This window comes from Thermobia domestica, chromosome 3, assembly GCF_964235325.1.
Source record: "Thermobia domestica chromosome 3, izTheDome1.hap1.1, whole genome shotgun sequence".
NCBI classification, from domain to species: Eukaryota; Metazoa; Arthropoda; class Insecta; order Zygentoma; family Lepismatidae; genus Thermobia; species Thermobia domestica.
The window spans coordinates 17,994,567-18,015,612 of record NC_137456.1 but is presented as its reverse complement, the minus strand read 5'-3'; the positions used below and the strand labels follow the sequence as shown (position 1 = coordinate 18,015,612).

General features: G+C 35.6%; 1 protein-coding gene across 1 annotated transcript in view; it reads left to right on the top strand.

Moving 5' to 3' along the window:
• Mrgn1 (Mahogunin ring finger 1) overlaps nt 1-21,046 on the top strand; it is a 60,433-nt gene that overhangs the window by 27,720 nt on the left and 11,667 nt on the right. Inside the window, exons 8-11 of the mRNA XM_081750517.1 lie at nt 1,144-1,301; nt 3,209-3,326; nt 5,648-5,818; nt 8,561-8,971. Of these exons, the coding sequence (XP_081606643.1) occupies nt 1,144-1,301; nt 3,209-3,326; nt 5,648-5,818; nt 8,561-8,971 (858 nt within the window). The remainder of the gene's footprint in view (nt 1-1,143; nt 1,302-3,208; nt 3,327-5,647; nt 5,819-8,560; nt 8,972-21,046) is intronic.

The window sequence follows — 21,046 nt, the reverse complement described above, 5'->3', positions numbered from 1 at the left end:
GTTGTAACTAATGTAAAAATTCTATTGGGTTTTCGATATTCTCAAGTACAATTTCCTCTTAGAGGGGGCGAGCGCCCCACCTTGTCTCCCCTGAGGGGCGCCCTTGCTGGTGTATTGTTCATCCATGGGGTAGTAATGAGTACAAAAGTTTAGAGAACCTTGTAAAACAAATCATTTATTGATTCCACTCGTAAAAATGTGTATATGAAAAGATATATTTGAAAGGAAAATACAGCTGCCTTTCTTGTCTTTTTATTAATATTTCTAATTGAATTTTCTATTACGTCTTTCCATGGCTTATTAAATTATTCTGTTTTGTTTGAATGAGGAATTGAAAAACCCAATATTTCATCTACTTGCGCTGTAGGTGCTATCGAGGAAGAACAAGGAGCATAGGATAGAAAAGAAGACAAGAATCATTTAAAACTTGAACCACTAGCACCGTGCGTAGTAGAAGAGAACAAAACCTGTTGATTTAAACTTTGGTCGATCGAGCTGGAAAATCGTGAAAACCTGAAATAGTCAGAGAATTTAAAGTTCGGATCTTTACTTCTCAGATCCCATTTCTCTCTTTGCCTTACCCAGCTGTTTGTCTTACCCAGCTGTTTGTCTTGTACTATACTATATAAAACCGTATGCATGTATGTGCTTGCCTAGTAGATGAAGAACGCCGCGATTGGGAAAATATAGTTGCTTTTTCACATTATATATAGAGCTATAGACCTGGAAATTTGTAGATTGTGATCTGGAAAACCTGGAGAAGTCAGGGAATTCGTGGTAACCAAGTAAGTGGAAACACTGTAAAAAAATCGTTGGTAAGCCACAAATGTAATTCACCGTATATTATCAAAGTTGCTTGTAATGTTTATGAAAGTTGACGTGGAATACGCAATCTTCCAAATGTATTTTTGTTCTACATGTCTAATGGTGAAATCTTTTGCTTCGTTTGTTTCAGGATTTCAAGTGCAACACATTAACTTATATTTTTTTCCTCTTAGATGTTCATTTCAAATACACTCTCTAACATTAGTTGTAAGTGAAAGGCTTAAAATAAGGATGAGATTTTTATGAATATGACTGTAAGTATTGTTAATTACTACAATTATTCAATTCAGTTTATTTGGTACGTATCTTTATCTTTAGGGTTGCTGTGAGAATATTCCAGCTGGTTACGAGGCAGTTTCGCTGATAGAAGCACTGAACGGACCATATCAGGTGCGAAATATAAATGCGACACCTATGGATTTAATAGACCCACCAGAAACAGATGGCGCTGTAAGAGCAGCAGAAGTACTTAATAGGTAAATAAATATCGTTACGGATATTAAAAGATAATAATTGTATTAATTTAGAATTGGAAAAGAAGTGAAAGTAAATGTGACAGATAATGGTATACGTTGAATCAAGGACCAGATTGTCATTTCGCTGTCCTGTTCCTTGTTTGGGAACCCGTATTATTAAAATGTTGAATTACCATTACTCATTGTCGCACATGCTTGACTAAAAAGCTTAATGTTTTTGAAATGAAGATTGTTATTCAATAACACACAATGAGTGAAAAAGTGAATTACTGGACCGAGAATCGAACCTGGGATCTCCAGCATACCGTGCCGAAGCATTAACCACTACGTCACCCACTGTCACTCCTGAAGTCGGTGTTCTCCACTCAGACCACATGGCTTGTACCACAACCTAGCTGCTGTGCTTGGACAATCCAATGTCCATATATTGAGAACACCTTTTGACGATTGTGATTTCAGATATATTAATGAACGGAGGAAACAGTCGACTTCAGGAGTAAGAGAGAGTGTGTGACTGTTTTGGGAAGCGGACTGGGTGGCGTTGTGGTTAACACATCGACCCGCTATGACGGAGATCCCGAGTTCGAGTCTCGATCCAGCCATTTACTTTTTTACTTTCTGTGTGTTATTGAATTCGCACTTAGAGAGGATCTGTTGTGTAAAAGAAAGTCGGTTGTTTCTTTCTTTCATTAATATATTGGTGTTCAGTTTTTATAAATTGCCTGTTAAATACCATTGGTAACGGCACTTTCCACCAGTAGTGCTGATAGAGCCTCCAGACCTCTTTTGCAGAATTTAAAATGGGCTTCCATTTAACAAAGCAATATTGTTAGTACATTTATATAATATATAGGCTATTCTGTAGGCATCGAATTTGCACCCTTCTGCACCGAGATTCAGTGCACCGCTACTGTTTCTTACCAGACTTGAATCTGTACTTTAACCTGTAGCAGTTACTCTAAATGAGGTATAAACACCGTGTGCGTGGATTTTCTCGGGCTTCTCCCGTTTCCTCCACTTTCTTCATTCTACCATTTCATTCATTACTCATCATCACCCGTCTCCTTTAGCCTAACCGGCATAACCGTCGGACGTAAAACTCAGATTTCATTTCATTTTTCTAAATGAGGTATAATTTTTTAACCTATAATTTAACTTGTAATTAGTTACTCTAAATGGAATATAATTTTAACCTATAATTTAACCTGTAATTGGTAACACTAAATGGAGTATAATTTTTTAATCTTATAATTTAACCTGTAATTGATTACTCTAAATGGGGTATAAGTTTTCAGCCTATATTTTAACCTGTAGTTGGTTACTCTAAATAGAGTATAATTTTTTAACTATAATTTAACCTGTAGTTGGTTACTTTAAATAGGATATAATTTTTTAACTTGTAGTTGTTACTCTAAATGGGGTATAATTTTTTAACTTATAGTTGGTTACTCTAAATGGGGTATAATATTTTAACCTATATTTTAACCTGTAGTTGGTTACTCTAAATGGGGTATAATTTTTTAACCTATAGTTGGTTACTCTAAATGGGGTATAATATTTTACCTATATTTTAACCTGTAGTTGGTTACTCTAAATGGGGTATAATTTTTTAACCTATAGTTGGTTACTCTAAATGGGGTATAATATTTTAACCTATATTTTAACCTGTAGTTGGCTACTCTAAATGGAGTATAATTTTTTAACCTATAGTTGGTTACTCTAAATGGGGTATAATATTTTAACCTATATTTTAACCTGTAGTTGGTTACTCTAAATGGGGTATATTATTTTAACCTATATTTTAACCTGTAATTGGTTACTGTAAATGAGGTATAATTTTGTTGTAGTCTGAAACCGTGTGGGTAGCGTTTGCTTTGAATAACACCGTTTATGTTCTCACTTTATAGATCCACTCTTGAGAGATCCCAGAGTCAGTTGGTGAGAAGTGGGACGAATCCAGAAGAAAATGAACGTCCGATTAGCCCGGAAGACAGGAAGGGAGGAGAGACTTGCACGACACCAGAAGTAAGTAGTGAATCTTTTCAATGAAGGTAGAAATTTTGTATAAGTTTTCATTGTTGATGTTAAATATCCAGTATAAAATGGCTTCTGAGCTGTATCTGGTGATTGTTAAATAAATAAATAAAGTGTTACGTAGAAAAATCCTCTTATTGCCAATTATTTAGTTCGGCTTTTAAAGTAGATTCAACGAATTAACTCTTTTAATGCATAGTCCCAAACTAGCTCTGTCATTGGTTGTTATTCATTAATTTGTATTAAATTATTGCTATGTTTTCGTATGTTTTTGTCGATTTATTTTTATCCTGGAGTTCAGTATTAGTATCCTTCATCGACTAGACTATCTTTGTCTTTCTAACATTTATTTTCATCCCATATTCCTCGCGTGCTTGGGGTCCTGGGTTCGATCCCAGCCCCCGCCAAGTGAACTTTGTGGAGGACAAACACCGTGTGCGTGGGTTTTCTCGGGGTTCTCCCGTTTCCTCCCACTTTCTTCATTCCACCATTTCATTCATTTCTCATAATCACAGTCTCCTTTAGCCTAACCGGCATAATCGTGGGACGTAAAACTCAAAGATTTCATTTTCATTTTCTTCCTGTATAGTATAAATTTAAATAGTACTTTCAGCCCTTTCAATTAATCATTTCCCTACAACAAAAATAAGCCTCTTAAGAAAATTTCAAGTTTTGGAGTGCAGTATTTAGAAAACTTTTAGATATCGTATGAGAGGTTTAGATATATTTTTACCAAAACAGATACTGATGTGCAAACCGAAGTAGATACAACAGATATACATTCCTTAATTGAGAATTATACGGAAAGTCTGAAAGGAGAAGAGGAGGTGGAGGAGGAAGAGAAATAAGACATTGAGTTGGAAAAAGAGTGTAGGCCAAAGACTTACCAAGATTCTGTCAAAAGTTTAAAGAAACTGTAACATTTGCCTTACGTCGAAAGTACGCTAGTATGCTTACCGTGGTTTCTCAGGCTAAAATCTTATATCTAAAGTATCAGGCTAAAATATATATCTTTTGCATCTGAATGCCCACCCCCAAATTTACAGAGAAATCGACACCCTTGTCTTTGACTATTGGAAAAAAGTTAACGTGTGGACAGTATTTTTTCCGTTCATTGTAAGTTTTGCATGTGTTAATTCGTAGTAGAAATGAATATTGTAAATTGACTAAGATGTGTACAGTATCTTATTTTATCTCAGTATGTCCATTATATCCATGGACTATTTTTTTTTTTTTATACGTCTACCTTCGTTAACCAGAAACCTATCTTTAACGAAATTTTTGCGAGTCCCGTTCGTTTCCCCTAAAGATAGGCTTTACTGTATATCATTGGTGTACCTGTATAACCTACCTGTGGTTATTTTTTCCCCGTTAAACTTTAACAACAAGGTGGGGAAAAATCATGATTTTTTTTAAAAAAAAATCATTTTGTTGATTTTTTTTATTTAAATCGATTTTTATTTTATTTAAATCAAACCTTTCTCCTCTTATAATACAAGTCGTGAACTCAAGAAGAAACATTAGGAATTAGTATTAAATATTAATTATGCCATTTAAGTGTAAATATTTTTGGAGTTCAATTTTGAATTAATCCCCAATCGTTAACCTATTTCAATCCCAAACAAACGTTTCTTAAGCATTAAGAAAAAAGTACAGCAACATTTATGAACTTTTTTTTTTTTTTTTAAACAAAAGTTACTGATATTTGACAGGGGCATATTTTTAAAAAATCGGAACTAACTTGCGGCACGAAATACATATAAAATACATAAATTTCGCCTAGAGTTATAAAGTCTAATTTTTTTTTAAGTTTCGGAAATCGGACCTCTCTCTAAATACGACCTTATTATCTGGGAACAAATAGACGCGAACACACAAGAATTTTCGTCCTAAATGTCGATGCTGATTTCCCCAGTGAAATAGTTAATGATTTAAATACTCTGAGCTACGAAAAGAAGAAAGTGGGATTACTCCGTCACCCGTTCAAAACGGGATTTTCCCTAGTCATCGTCTCCATCACACTCGTTTTTATACTGTTCTGTACATACATTTGAGTCTCATTGTATTATGATTATTATCTTCCATAATCGAAATAACAGAACAAAAACGGGATTTGACTTATTTTGACTTTAAATTTATTTATTTCGGAATTCGATTTAAATCAGCGATTTGTATTTAAAAAAATCAAATGATTTAAATCTTGATTAAAATCGTGATTTAAATCAGACTGATTTAAATCAATCCACCCTGGTTAACAATATTGTAGAATTATATCTGTTGATGATTTGTCTTCGTATATCATTTTGTTTTAGTTTCGAATGTCCGTATTGTTGGCACGGGAGGAGGAAAACCAGAAGGAGCAAGCAGAAGTTCCAGTCATTGGAAGACGTCAAATGCGACCTCAGACGAGAGACAAAAGCGCTCTTTTACCCAGGGATACTGTACATGTCATTAACGAAAAGAAAACCTCAAATCCTGACGATGTAAGTATTTATACTTTATTTTTCTGTTCGTGTTATTAGAGGGCAATCCAAGTGAAATCGACCCATTTTCAGGTGAAAGGTTGCTCACAAAATTTATTTATTTTCTTAATTTTTTTTTTAACCTAAGATTGTACCACATTCAGGGACGGGTATTCATTTATGTTTTAGCCGCGCAGGTTTGTTTGTAGTGGTCATTTTGTTTAGGCGCCTGAGCGTATTTTGAACTTCTCAGAGCATTCCGTTAAGCGCTGTAACCTTTTAGCTTTTAAAGATAAGGAGTTCAAATCAAAACCATTTGAAAGAAACTGAAATGGACAACATTCTATGTTCTATGGACATTGAGACGTATTTTAGAACGTTTAAATAAAAAGCTCTGAACATTGAGGTTGGAAACCTAGAAATGGCAATTTTGGAATGTACATTTTGAAACGAAATAAATAAGACTCACCTTCAGTTTTTGTCTACATAGAGACTAGATAATAGACAACGTCCCAAACAAGTTTCAGATCTGAGAACCAATACTTGTTTTTTTGGAAATTTTTAAACAATGCGAATTTTCGAAAATCGAGTATTTTCACCATCAGATATCTCAGGAAGGATGCAAGTGAAAAATCCCAAATTTGCACAAAATAGACGATAGTTATGCAGTAACAAGTGAGTTAAATTGTGTCACTGAGACTTGAGTAGTTTCTGAGTTATAAGTTGTTCCAATGATGTGAAATTAACGATTTTAACTGTTGAACAGAGGTACAGTTTTGTGTTGATAGTATCTCAGTCATACAATTTATCTATGTTTTATCAGAAGAAGTGCAGTCAAACAGCAAGATATTCGAGATTTGCTACTTGTAAAAGAATTATCAATATCAAATCATATCATAGATTCGTACCTCTGACGCAAACACAAATCAGATGTTACGAATACTCACCATTAGATGAATTTACTGATTGTAGTACTTCAGTACTTCCAGAGCATAGCATATTGTCATTTATATCTAATGATGCCGTAGCCTGCATTTACGACGAGAAATGGTGGATTGGGAGAATTGAAGACATCAGTCAGGAAAATATGGACCTTTTTGTTCACTTTTTCCATCTCCATGCCTCAAGAACCTCTTTTAAACTATCTGCGAATGACAAAGTGTGGGTGCCAATCACTAAGGTTCTCCGGAAATACACATCCACAGAGTCCACAACTCCTACAGGTCGTACTTTCAATATCAGTGCCAGACTCTACACAAATTAATCAACTGCTTACCATACTGATGTCTCAACAGCAGTTCTATAGGCAGGAAAGAAATAACAACCGTTTCGTTTTTTGTACAAGATATGATTCATAAGTTATGCACACTTTATCCATTGAACATTACTGTCGTGTTATTTTAACTTTTGCTACAAAGTTTATATCCACACCTCTTGGCGCTTCATGATAGTAAGTCCCAGTGAAGAAAAAACTTATATCTCAGAAACTAGTCAAGTCTCAGTGATTTACACTACAATTTACCCACTTGTTATTGCGTAAGTATCATCTATTTTGTGCAAATATGAGATTTTTCACTTATGTCCTCCTTGAGATATTTGATGGTGAAAATACTTGATTTTCGAAAATTCGTAATATCTAAAAATTTCCAAAAAGTCAAGTATAGGGTTCTCAGATCTGAAACTTGTTTGGGACGTTGTCTATTATCTAGTCTCTACATAGACAAAAAAACTGAAGGTGAGTCTCATTTATTTAGTTTCAAAATGTACATTCCAAAATCGTCATTTCTAGGTTTCCAACCTCAATGTTCAGAGCTTTTTATTTAAACGTTCTAAAATACGTCTCAATGTGCATAGAACATAGAATGTTGTCCATTCCATTTTCTTTCATATTGTTTTGGTTTAAACTCAATTTTTAAAAAACCTAAAAAGTTACAGCGCTTAACGGAATGCTCTGAAAAGTTCAAAATAACGCTCAGGCGCCTATACAAAATAGCCGCTACGACAAAATCTGCGCAACTATAAAGAAATGAATACCCGTTTTGAACTCCCTGAATGTGGTACAAACTTAGGTAAATAATAATAATAATAATAATAATAATAATAATAATAATAATAATAATAATAATAATAATAATAATAATAATAATAATAATAATAATAATAATCTAATAATAATAATAATAATAATAATAATAATAATAATAATAATAATAATAATAATAATAATAATAAACTAAATTTTGTCAGCAACCTTTCACCTGGAAATGGGTCGATTTCACTTGGATTGCCCCATTAGCAAGTTGTTATAATGGTCGTTAAAATCTGTAACATCAAATGATAATAATAGTAATTTTAAAAAAATCAATTGTTAATATGCTGTAACTAGTTTGGAGAGCTCTATTATGAAAAAATAGCGAAATAAATTTCTATTCCTATTCTTTGTACTCAAATACTGGATTTACTAAAATATTCAAATTTTTGCCGACTTCACTACGTAAGGAAGATAAACTTACGTAAGGAAAAATATACAGCAATGTACAACAACGAGTAACAAATTTTAAACAAAAAGATTAAAAAAAAAAAAAAAGTTATTACCGAACATGAACAATTTCTCGGACTTGTTAATCGAGACAGAAACCTTTAAAATATTGTCATCAATTATTGATGTTGTGGTACTTCATGAGATGAGTTGAGTTTTTGATTTAAACCATTTCCTCTCTACGTTCAGATATTAATAGCAATGGATTTGTTTATTTTCTGTAGACTCCAGAACAGTCTGAGCCTGAACAAGACAGCGAGGCTGAGAAAATGTCTCCTTTGTTAGATGCAGCAACCAGCACAGACCCTAGTCCTCTCACAGAGCATATGGCAGGGCTGGTCATTCCAGATCCTTTACTCGCTATTCCTGATATGGATGATGATGATATTGATGAAGATGAAGATGATGACCTTGATCTGAAATGTGATTCTCAGCTGGATGGGAAAGACGGAGCAGGTAGCTGTGAAAGTGGGCGTCGAAGCAGTAACAAATCTCATACAGGGAGCACTCTTCAGAGGAATTGTGAAGGAGACAGTTTGACCAAAGATGTTATATCACCTCCTGGGGACGACTCAGATTACTATACCCCTGAGGATCCAGGAACTACTATATTAAGCCCTTTGAAGGATCAGAAGGTAGGTTCACGTATTTCGCAAAAGATCTTATACTATAACATTTCTTATTTATTATTAGATATGAAAACAAATATGCTTGAGTTGAGAATGAGACTTAATTTCTAGTGTTCTTCAGAATAGTAACTAATAATTCGATTGGGTTGGTTATTCCAATGTGAGAGCGATTTAAGCCAGTGCAATATTAAATTGAATTGAAACTAACTCGCGACCAACAACATTGAAATAATATATAAAAACTCAATAACTGATACTGATACACAGAACTTCACCTGGTAAGTCTGTTGTGCGCGGATCAGCGACATTAAAATAATGTTTAAAAACTCAGGAACTGGTACTTTTACACAGAACTTCACGTAATAAGTCTGCTAAAGATGAAAAGTGATTTTTCACTTGTTAAAAATTGCCTGTTTTCTTCTTTGGTTAGGCATACAACTTGAAAGAATTAGAGATCCAAAAAGTTCAGTTAAGTGGCCGTAATTGTAACAAATTAATTCTCAGATATGTTTATCATGGAGTGCATACCAAATTACAGTTACAGTTACAATAATAATTCTCGAATGATTATCTTTCTCAGTAATATGGAGTGTTGGAAGGTGTTGTGAAATAACAAAAACGTTGATTTGTAATTATTGGGAGGAGCCGCGGTGGCTCAGTGGTAGAGCGTTCACCTCTGGTGCGTGGAGTCCCTGGTTCGATCCCAGCTCGTGCCAAGTGATACAAACACCGTGTGCGTGGTTTTTCTCGTGGTTCTGTTTCCTCCCACCTTTTCATTCCACCATTTCATTCATTTCTCATCATCACCGTCTTCTTTAGCCTAGCCAGAATAGCTGTGGGGCATAAAAGTGAAAGATTTCATTTCATTTGTTTTTTGTATTTATTGGGAGTTTAATATCCCTTTCAGCACTGATTCTATGTGAGATGTAGACATAGAGCAGTAATGTGGAAGCCGAACCACATGAGCTACCACCGAAAATCAAACCCATGTCTTCCGCGCCTAAAGCACGTATGCCAACCATATAGCTACGAGAATATTTTAATGTTAATTGATGAATTGTCGTGGAATGAAACTTCCTACCAGAATAGCGACTCGATTCCAAACCATCCGCTGAATGATCAGTATTCATATGTTTCTTAAACGCTTTGAAAATGTAGTAAACGAAATGTGTAGGTAATTTATTACTTTTCTGTATTATCCACAGGCAAAATAGAAAATGAGTTACTTATCAGGAAATAGTTAAAATATGATCAGAACATTATAAGGGTAGTACACTGTGGGGGAGTACTTCTTGCAGAGCTGCCCATATATTTCTTGGGTCTCCAGACAATTTTTATGTGAGGGCCTGCAAACTTCCTCAGCTGACCTCCCCAAGCATTATGTGAAACTTCTTCCCCAGCTGTTGTCAACACTGTTGCCAGCTCTATTTTTATGAAAATAACCAAGTAACAATGAGTTCTAGGATTAAAATCTCTTCGTGTCTTAGATTTATTTCCCATTGTTTTAAATTTGGAAACTTACAGTTTCTGTGGAAAAGTGTCGTGGGCAAAGTTGACCGTATGCATGATTGCGCACTTCGGCGGGAATTTCAAATTTGAAAATATCACATTTTAAAGAAGAAAACTTAAAAAAAAAAAAAAAAAAAGTTAGTTTACTAGACCGCTTGACATTTGTCGGGGCTGCTCCTCCTCTTTATTGGCTGCCCTGCTTCATGATGTCTACGATTAGAATACGCGTCCTCGGCAGAAAGAACCCGGGCTCGATTCCCGGTTTCAGCTCATATGGTTCGGATCCCACGTTAAGCTGTGTCTCCTATAGCCTGGATGTTGTACGGGATGCTAAGTTTCAAATCAACCAACGAAGTGCACTATGAGGACTTGCGCTAAAACACTTCATCAGGTAGAGCGTGAGAGAGAGGTAGGTGGAAATGAAATGGAAAAAAAAAAATCAGAAAGAGAAAAAACTTACAAGCGTTCTGGTAAAAGCCACTTTGGAATGTGGAGGCACAATTTATTTTTGTTAAATTCTTCATTAATTTTCATGTTCGAATCATTTTCCCCTAAATCCACACAATTGGTAATTATTCTTCAGTTATCATTATTTTGCTATCCTGCACTCCTACTCTCCTCTCCACCCTATTAGTCTTATTATTAAGGAATTTGCTTTACCAAAACATTTTACCCACTTACTTTGTCTGTCCGTGTGTCCGTTGTCCGAGAGACAAAAAATCTGAAGAATTACTTGATGGATCACCATCATTTGTGGCCAGGATGTAATGGATCAAAAGTTAGGAAGGAAGTATCCAAACCGGAAGTGGTAGAAGTAAACCATTTTCGTGTTTTACATTGATCACAGTAGACGGTAATAGGTAACGAGAAGCTGCTTTCTGCAATCGATTTAGCGTTCCAAGAGTACTTTTCATTTCCATCCTTTAAGTTGCTACTAAAACCGGAAGTGATATAAATCTAGTGCAACTTCCGGTTTTAATATTAATCTATACAAAGCAAAAATGATAAGTAATGAGAATCGCTTGCTTGGGAAACGATTTAGCGTTCTAAGAATAGGTACCATCTCTCTCTTAACTCTCTATTCAAACCGGAAGTGGCAGAAATCAATCACTTCCAGTTTTAACGTTTATCGCTGTAGGATAATACGAAGGAGGATCACAAACTAAGGTTACAAAGGCGATATTTCTGAAGTTTCGTCTGTTATAGAGGAACGAGGAGTGTGTGATAATTTTAATACATGGAGTTGGCAACTGTGCAGTTTCAGCCTCCGGCCACCTGTGGCGCTAGTTGTACATAAACACAAATGGCGATTCGTTTGGAAAACTGGTCTCAGCAATAAGTCCGCTCATCGATTTCTGTTGGCGAAACATGTAACCGCTGCTGAAATTCCCCTATACTGTGAGACCTTGACGATTGCAGGAAGCAATCAGGAGGAGACGGCCAGGACTTGTCATCGAGGTCGTCATCTTCCATCACGACAATGCACGGCCACATACAGGCCAGAAGACCACCACGCCGTTGTAGCAGTTTCGCTGGGACATCATCGACCACGTTACCTCGCTCCAAGCGACTTTCACCTGTTTCAGCATTTGAAGAAGCACCTAGGAGGCCGTCACTTCGCTTCAGACAAGGAGGTGAAATACTTCGTGACAACATGGCTGAACACGCAAGGACAGGATTTTTACCAGAAGGGAATCTTCAAACTCATCCCACGATGCAACAGCTGACTCAACTGATATGAAGACTATGTTGAAAAATAACCTAATGTATGTCCTGTCTATTGGCTGTACTGGTTGTATGACATAGTATATACACGTTTCACTGCAGGTTTTGTAACCTTACTTTCTGATCACCCTTCGTAACAAAACTGTGCACTTTACTGATTAATCTTAATCTTATTGCACTTCACAATTACTGTTACTTACAAAATTTTACGTTAATTGTTTATGTGATCTTTTTCAGTAATTAATATTATTCTTCTGGAAAAATATTGCAAGGTGAAAATTTTAAATTGATAAAGAATTTGAAGAACTTATAGCATTTTAACAGTCTGACGAATTAATACCAGTTACAATGTTGTAAACAAAATTTATTAACAAGCGAGTCAGATTATTTTTTTTTAAAAAAAAATCTAGGTATTAAAATATTCTTAAAAGATAATTTTTAATGTACAAGGTGTTTCAAAACAACATCGACATCATTTGGGAGGTGATTCCTGATACCGAGATAAAACAAAAAATATAAACCAACCTGGGTGCCTAAGTGCTTCCTTTCGGAGTTATAGGCTATCGAAAACGTGAAAAAATGAAATTTAAAGCTCCATAGCTCTAAAATTATGGAAGCTACCGTAGTCGCGTAGAGGTAGTTGGTGAGTATTTCAAATTATAAACCCTAGATAAACTTCCTCTATAAAAATTGTTGCATGAATATCTTAGGACTCCGAAACATGTATTTTTGGATAGCGCACATATTAGTTCCTAAGTGAAGTCTTGACCCGACTACGGTAGATCCCATACTATTGAAGTTATGGACCTTTAAAGTTCATTTTTTCATGTTTTCGGGAACCTATAACTCCGAAAGCAAGCATTTGTGTACCCAGGTTGGTCTGTAGTTTTTGTCTTATCTTGGAGTCAGGAATCACCTCCCAAACGTTGTCGGTATTGTTTTAAAACTCCCTGTAGAAGTATGTGTATTTTCTTATAGCTAAGCGTATTTCCTCAATTGTACTGTTTCTAACACTAGTTTAATTTGAGTTTATATTTGTTTTACTTATGCTGCAGATATTGAATTTGTTAGCATATATTCTAATTTTAGAAATAAGAAGCTTTTCTTATTTATTTTGAAATCAGCTTTCATGGATTGAATATTCTTGTTTTCCTTTTATTTTCTTTGCTAAATGTAGGAAGATCCTTGCAGCACTGCATTGTTGTTTTAAAACGGTCAAGAAAGGTAAAAATTATGATTTTCTTTTGTTCAAAAAGAAACTCTTTTCTGCAAGGGTGAAAGGATCTCACATACACACACATACTAGAAGAAAATAGTAAAATTTGCATACATTCTACTCTACTTCTATTTTTTTGTATATCTTGTGTGTCGTTTTTTCAACCATTCTGATTCTAGGCAGACCTCTTGCAAGCAATGCTAGCACAAGTACATACTACCAATAATGATGCCGACGTTTTGCCCAATGTCAGTTGCTGACAACGAGCGGTGAGCAGGCTTTGCAGCTACGTGCAACTTCTTCTTGTGTGTTCAATTGTTCTTTTTTTTCTCTTCTTTTGTCATACACCAGAGATGCTGACTTTTTTCTTTATTATTTCAGTTTTTTTATTTTGCATTGATCACATCAGTATGTTTTTCGGGTCAAATACTTGAGGTTTTTTTTTTTTTCCGGACACATTAAAAGATGTCTAGATTAAGATTCAAAGTTACGGGAATAATTAACTCGAAAGTTGTAATTACGGTTTCATTGTTTTATTTATTTATTTTTTATTATTCGGAATTGAGAAGTGTGTCGGTGAAAGACTTGTAGCATGTTACAAATATTCGAATTCTGATTTGACAATTACTAGATCACTAAGATTTGAGAACTTGTGACTAAGTGTGCATTGATTACATATTTTATATATATATATAATAAATAATACCCATTCCTGGCAGTTTGATATGCTTCTAGCTGTGTGATGCTTTTATACATATTTTATTAATATGAAATTTGGTTTGCGCTAATTGCGGTCGATGCTCGCCTGATATAAAATTCCACCTGCTGTGCTCCATTGCCTGATGTGTAGTTTTGTACCTGAAGATACTTAATTAAGTTCCATAGGACTGCGTATTGACTCCAATTGCATGTTTTACAAAAAGTCTTATGATTTCAGCATTAGAACAACTATAATTTCGCTTTTCATTTTCGAATCATGGAGAATTGAAAATAATTTTAATACAATACGAACGCCAGTTATTACCTGAAAAAATCTTAAAAACACTAGAAAGATATTCTAGGTTCGTTTCCCGCAGAGAGTTCAGAATTTCAACCTCAATGCCTCATCATGATGCAGTTGGGAACGTACTTGATTGAGAGCTAGCGAACTCTGGTCTTGAGAGCTAAAATTAATGTTTTTGAGAATCGATTCGTTGACAGAACATCATCCTGTTGAATGTACGTCATTTGGCTACCTGTAGCTCTTCATGGGCTTTGTAACTGCAGGAAATATGTTTGATGTGTTTTGTGGGTCTTAGTTCTGCTCGGTGAGTTTGATTGCAATCTTAATGAGGGTGTAGTGTGCGGCCGCATACTTTTTTTTCACTGCTTTGGAAGTCCGCTCCCATAACAGCCATACGCTCTGATTAATTGAAGATGTTCAGGCTTAATTACTAGAAAGAATCTATTTGATTTATTATAAACAAATTTAATTAAATGGTTGTCTTACATACGGTCTAGTAATGAATTTTAGAACTGAGGTAATAAAAGTATTTTTTTTTTTCTTTTTTTAAAATTTTTAACACAAGATAGGATTAATTTAATGCAGGAAAAGTCATGTATAGGGATTTTATTCAATTGATTGGTCCGGAATTTTGGATCTTTTAAGACAAACCTGACAAATAGAGGCTGGCGTAATATTGCAAATAAGATCTCTGTACATGACTGTTGCCGCAATTATGTCAGACAAGTCGGAGTATTGAGCAATAGGAAAAGGCCACAAGTAGTTGATTGATTGATTGAAATTTAATGGGGACATCAGTATCGAAACTGTTTGTCCTTTGTTGAGGTTTAATGAGAACATCAGTATCGAGAGTATTTGTCTTGGTTGAGGTTTAATGGGGATATCAGTATCGGGACTTTGTCCTTGGTTGAGGTTTAATGGGGACATCAGTATCGAGACTTTGTCCTTGGTTGAGGTTTAATAAAAACATCAGTATCGAAACTATTTGTCCTTGGTTGAGGTTTAATAGAAACATCAGTATCGAGACTTTTTGTCCTTGGTTGAGGTTTAATGGGGACATCAGTATCGAGACTTTTGTCCTTGGTTGAGGTTTAATGGGGACATCAGTATCGAGACTTTTTGTCCTTGGTTGAGGTTTAATGGGGACATCAATAGCGAGACTGTTTGTCCTTGATTGAGGTTTAATGGGGACATCAGTATCGAGACTTTTTGTTCTTGTTTGAGCTTTAATGGGGACATTAGCATCGAGACTGTTTGTCCTTGATTGAGGTTTAATGGAAACATCAGTATTGAGATTATTTGTCCTTGATTGAGGTTTAATGGGAACATCAGTATCGAGACTATTTGTTCTTGATTGAGATTTAATGGGGACGTCAGTATCAAGATTATTTGTCCCTACATGTGCACAGGTAATAAACAGGGATGAATTGACATATCGAGTGTGTTTGCAAGCGTAATATTTTGTTGCGATACCATGTTATTTTTTCAGACACTCACCTGAAGTATATCAACTCATATTTTGCCGCGAAGTAAGAAATACACACTTGCGAAACCGCCGTGCTTCTTAACGATTGATCTCGTACTAACACTGTTTACGTATTCAAGAGTATCTACTATGTAATTCCACTGCATTTCGGTAAACGGACTAGTAGGAACTTGGCAAACAATTAAGGTGTATACAAACATACACGGGCTGTGTATATATACTAACTACACACCAAGAGTCGCGAAAGTGATGTTCTCTGGAATTTTAAACTTACAACGAAGAAAATTTATTTCCTTTTGCATGGTGAGACGGAAAAATGTTTATCCGTTGTCTCTTGATAGTAGGGATGTAGAAAATAATGTTGTTGCTGTTTTTTTAAAGGAATATTTGTAGAATGGAGAACCCTTCTTGGTGAACAGAAAAGGGTGAAAGTTAAAGCACATTTGTATACACTTAATAGGGCTTTTTCGCCCACGGATATTTCATTAGGGTTTATTTTTTAAATTGACAAATACGTTAATATACTGTCATTTGGGCTTCATTTTGGTTTGTGCTTAATAGGAACTATAAAACAAATTGATCTCGGATTTTGATACTCTGTATCTACCGCGTGTTGTATCTACCAACTTCAAATGATACCAGAAACATGGCGAATGCAAGTAGTAATTTAATACAATTATGAAATACAAGTACATAAACTGGCAATTACTACAGTAATGCAACACATATCGACAGACCTCATTATACGTTGAAAGTAACGTCTTCCAAATGTCCTCATTTGCCAGGATGCACTGCTCAAGGTGATGCCTGAAGGCTTTCATAACACGCCTTAACATATCCTGCAGAATGGCGCTTATTTCACGGCGAATGGCAATCTTTGAGTTCATGAATTGCCTCCAAATGATTGGCAAAGACCCTTTTCTTCGCATAACTCTAAAGAAAGTAATCCGAAGCTGTTATATCTGCGGAACGGGATGGCCATGTCACATCGCCAAAGCGGGATATCACACGGTTTGGAAACATTTGTCGGAGTACTGCCATGCTTGGGCATGCCGCATCACTATCCTATTGCTGAAACCAAATGGTATTCAGCAACCTGCTTGCAATTCTGGAAGAGAACATTCTACATTTTGCAGTAGTGATCGTCATTCGCAGTTCGTACACATTCGGTGCCACCTTAAAAAAAAAAAATACTTTTAGAATTGCATGAGGCTTTTCATGTAAACGTCGTGGATTTTCCTGAAACCAATACCGGAAATTTTGCTAACTAACGTATCTAGTCATGAGAATGTTCTTCATTGGACATCAACAATCGTTGGAGTGGCGAGTCTGTTTTGCCTATCAGTCTCTCTCAACTTTTGAACCACATGCAGTTTATATGGATACAACGTCAAATCATCCAAAAGCTCCCCAATGAACGTCACGACAGTTGTAATATTTGTGCATGTCGCCGTGCTGAACGTCAATTAATACGTGCACTGAATTCAAGTAATAGGTGCACTCGTTCCAGGTTCTCACACGTCCGAACACTTCTTTCCGGGCCTCCTGACTGCCAGTTCAAAACATTGCCAGTGGCCCTCTACTGTCTCATCTGCCTAAGAAAATTGTACCTCTCGGGTACAGCCACATGGCCATCATCACTGTTTGGTCGCTGAGCCTCTGTGAGAGAACCAGTTCGGATAAAACCTTCCACCGCTGCAATTCGCGTCTGAACAGATCATCGCTCCATGCATACTAATCGCCTAATTCCCTGCTTTTCAGCGATGTCTACATGCGCAGCATTCGTACACGCATTTGGTCAGTGTTGCCAACTACAATTTGTAGACATAATACGCGCCATCCTCTAGTAAGGCTAAAACATCCAATATAAACAAATTATGCTGTTTGCGTAAAGTGAGTCGAGTTCTACTTGGAAATCTGATCTTCTTTGGGTAGACTTCAGGAGGTCAGTGAATAATCTAACAGAGAAAACTCTCCGGGAGGTGAGTGACAATAATCGTAACTGAGCTGTCTTAGCACAGGATTGTATCCAATGATGACTGTTGTCTTTGCGGCGATAAAGCTTGTAATTTAAAATAATAATAATAATAATTAAATAAAAGTAGTAGTTACCGGAATGGTATAAATAGACCTTCAAATGAAATTAAAATGAAAAGTATCTTCTGATTCTGGTTATGTTGGCAGCTCTGGTTATTATTTTCAGTATTCATTTTGTTGCATGTTCTTGTTGCAGTTGGTGATGTATGCTTTGTTACTGGAAGCATGATGAAATGAAATAGCAGGCATGCTTGGCTATGAAAAAAATAAATCCTACAATGGTGTTGAACAGACTATTTTGAAGGTGACGGTGATGCACTAAGGCAGTTTTTCTTTTAATTCTTTGCACATAAGTGTGTCACCAGCTACATGGGAAGTCACATATTTACAATAAAATAAAAGCACGTTTTCCAGTATGTGGAATTGAATCACTTAATAAATTAAGCCTTATACATGTATATGTATATATTCAAAGCCCTATTTTTATTGTAAAACATGTACAGTCGATAGCAAAAGTGTGTATCCGCCTATGCAATTTTTGTCAGTGACTTTGAAATGAAGAGAATTCTTTTAAGTTTCTTTGTCACAGTACACTGTGCTCAAATCTTCTCATACGTGTGAAGTTTTTGAGAGAAAAGAAATTAGTTTGGTGGATACGCACTTTATTAGGACTGTACAGCATATTAGTCATGTTAAAATTAAGAAAATCCATGTGTGTACAATGTGAGAATAATTGTAAAGTTATATGACTTACTTTGGAACCTATAGAGGTTACTTTTCATAGGGAAGACTTGCTGTCCTTGGTTCTTGAGAAACGCTGTAACAATGTGAATATCCTGTTCAATTCCCTTTTCTTTTCTAAAAGAAAAGAGAAGCCTTTTTTATATTGGTCCAGACAAGGGTACCGATCCTTGGGGGAAAAGCGAGGGGGCCCGGGGCCCTCAAAGCTCATGTGGGCTCCCATGTATTTTTATAGATATGTATTTTTTTATTTTTATATGTATTGTTACATGTATTTTTTTTATGAATGGGCCCCTCAAAGTTACAGGGAAATCGGCTCCCTTGGGTCCAGACGTCTTTTGTTTTCATTTATATAAATCATTGTATTCATTATTTTATGTTGTTATGGCGGGAGATAAGGTGCTTTTTTAAGCAATTGTTTTATTTTTTATTTTGTAGTGTGAATATACTTCATAATCTATACTAATATATCATAGCTATCATTTGCATGGGGCACGGTAGCTCAATGGTAGAACTCTTATTTCTGGTGTTAGGGTCCCTGATTCGATCCTCGGGCAAGTAAGTTTGTGGTGGACAGTGGCGTATTTACGATTTTGTTTCGGGGAGGGCTTTGCTAACTTTCGGGGGGGGGGGCTTTGCCTGAAAATGTGAAAATTCTGCAAGATATTTCATATACTTTACTATAGTAAGTAAGATTTCGGGGGGGGGAGCTTAAGCCCGGAAGCCCCCCTCTAAATACGCCACTGGTGGTGGACAATATCGTGTCTGTATGTTTTCTCGGGTACTCCCGTTTCCTCCCTTATTATCATTCCACCAATTCTTCCCTCATCATTCATTTGCCTTAATCATCCTTCATTTGCCTTCCTTAGTATCAAGGGCATAATCATGGGACGTTAAACTGAAAAATTTTATTTAATTTTTTTATAGCCACCATTTGCAATTTAATGTGAATATCATGACGGTGAATAATTAATTTCAAATTTCTTGGTAACAGCAGTTGATATTTAATGACCGGAGACAAATAGAATAGTCTGTGTAGTCTAAATTGTTTATAGATGATCCCAGAACTTGAAAGCACGAAAAAAATACTGTGAATTTTAGAAGAGAATTCTCGTTCACATTGTTCTGATTTATATGAGTGAGGTTTTTATGGTAACTAAGTTAGAGGGAAGGATAATAGTTTATACAACCTGAATGCAGCGAGCAATTTGTGCACATTCAACAGGATTGTGACCAGAATTTGTAACTAATATTCAGATATTGACATGTATTAGGAATGTGAATACACTAACTGATGAAGGTAATATCGTCCACCGAAACAGTTAAGAAAAATACAAAAGAAGTAAAGTAAGCACCGAATTTACTTAAGAAACACTATTTACTATTACTTACATGAAATACTACAAGATTGAAAAGTTTTCAGTTTAACTTGGAAAGGGGCGGTAGATTAGTACAATTGTGGTATGTGATGAAAGATAAGTATTTCCTACTTCCTTGTCTTCATGTCTAAGAACACTAGTGTCTCTTCATTTTCCACTTCCAACTCCAGTTCTATGCCTTTTTCTTTATCTTCAGTCTCTTTCACAAATTTCTCCAGCTGTTTTCGTGTCCCAATCCATATTCCTATACAATCGGCAACATATTGACTAAAAATTATTAATTTTTCACCTCCTTTTGACCTTAACTTTCGTCTGCCAACCATTCATGGCAATCTCTGCCAACACTGGACTCAATCTTGATCCTATGTTCAACTCCTTAACTTTAACCAACCTATCACCTATTACTAGAGGCACGAGTTTTTCGCAATGCGCGATAAAACGAAATGCGTCAGAATTAAGTAATTCAATTTCTTGACGTTTTATGATGTTCTATATGTATTTTCATTGGTTTCCGTTGCGCGATAAAACGCGAAATTGGCAGTTTTGCACGAAACTTCTAACGATACGCGAAATAACGCGAAATTTTAAAAATACGTAAACGTCTGTTTTCCGCTGACGGAATGGTAGAATGTGGCATGAACGGTGCATTTTGGGTGCATATATAGTATTTTCGATAAGTGGAATTTACAATGTCAAATGAAATATTCATTTTAGGTAATTAATGGTTTATTTCTGTAGTGATCTATGAATAAAAGGAACAGTTGTAAAAATGTCAGAGAATACCTTTTCCACAAAAGCTACAAGATGCGAAACTTTATTTGGAAAATGCGACAAAACGCGAAATATGAAAAATGAAACGCGAAATGTTTAAATTCTTAGTGCGAAAAACTCGTGCCCCTACCTATTAAAAAGTAACTGTTCGACATGAGGCTTAATGGCTCTTTCAGACCTTCACTCCAGCCATTAATCCTACTATCTTTCATCT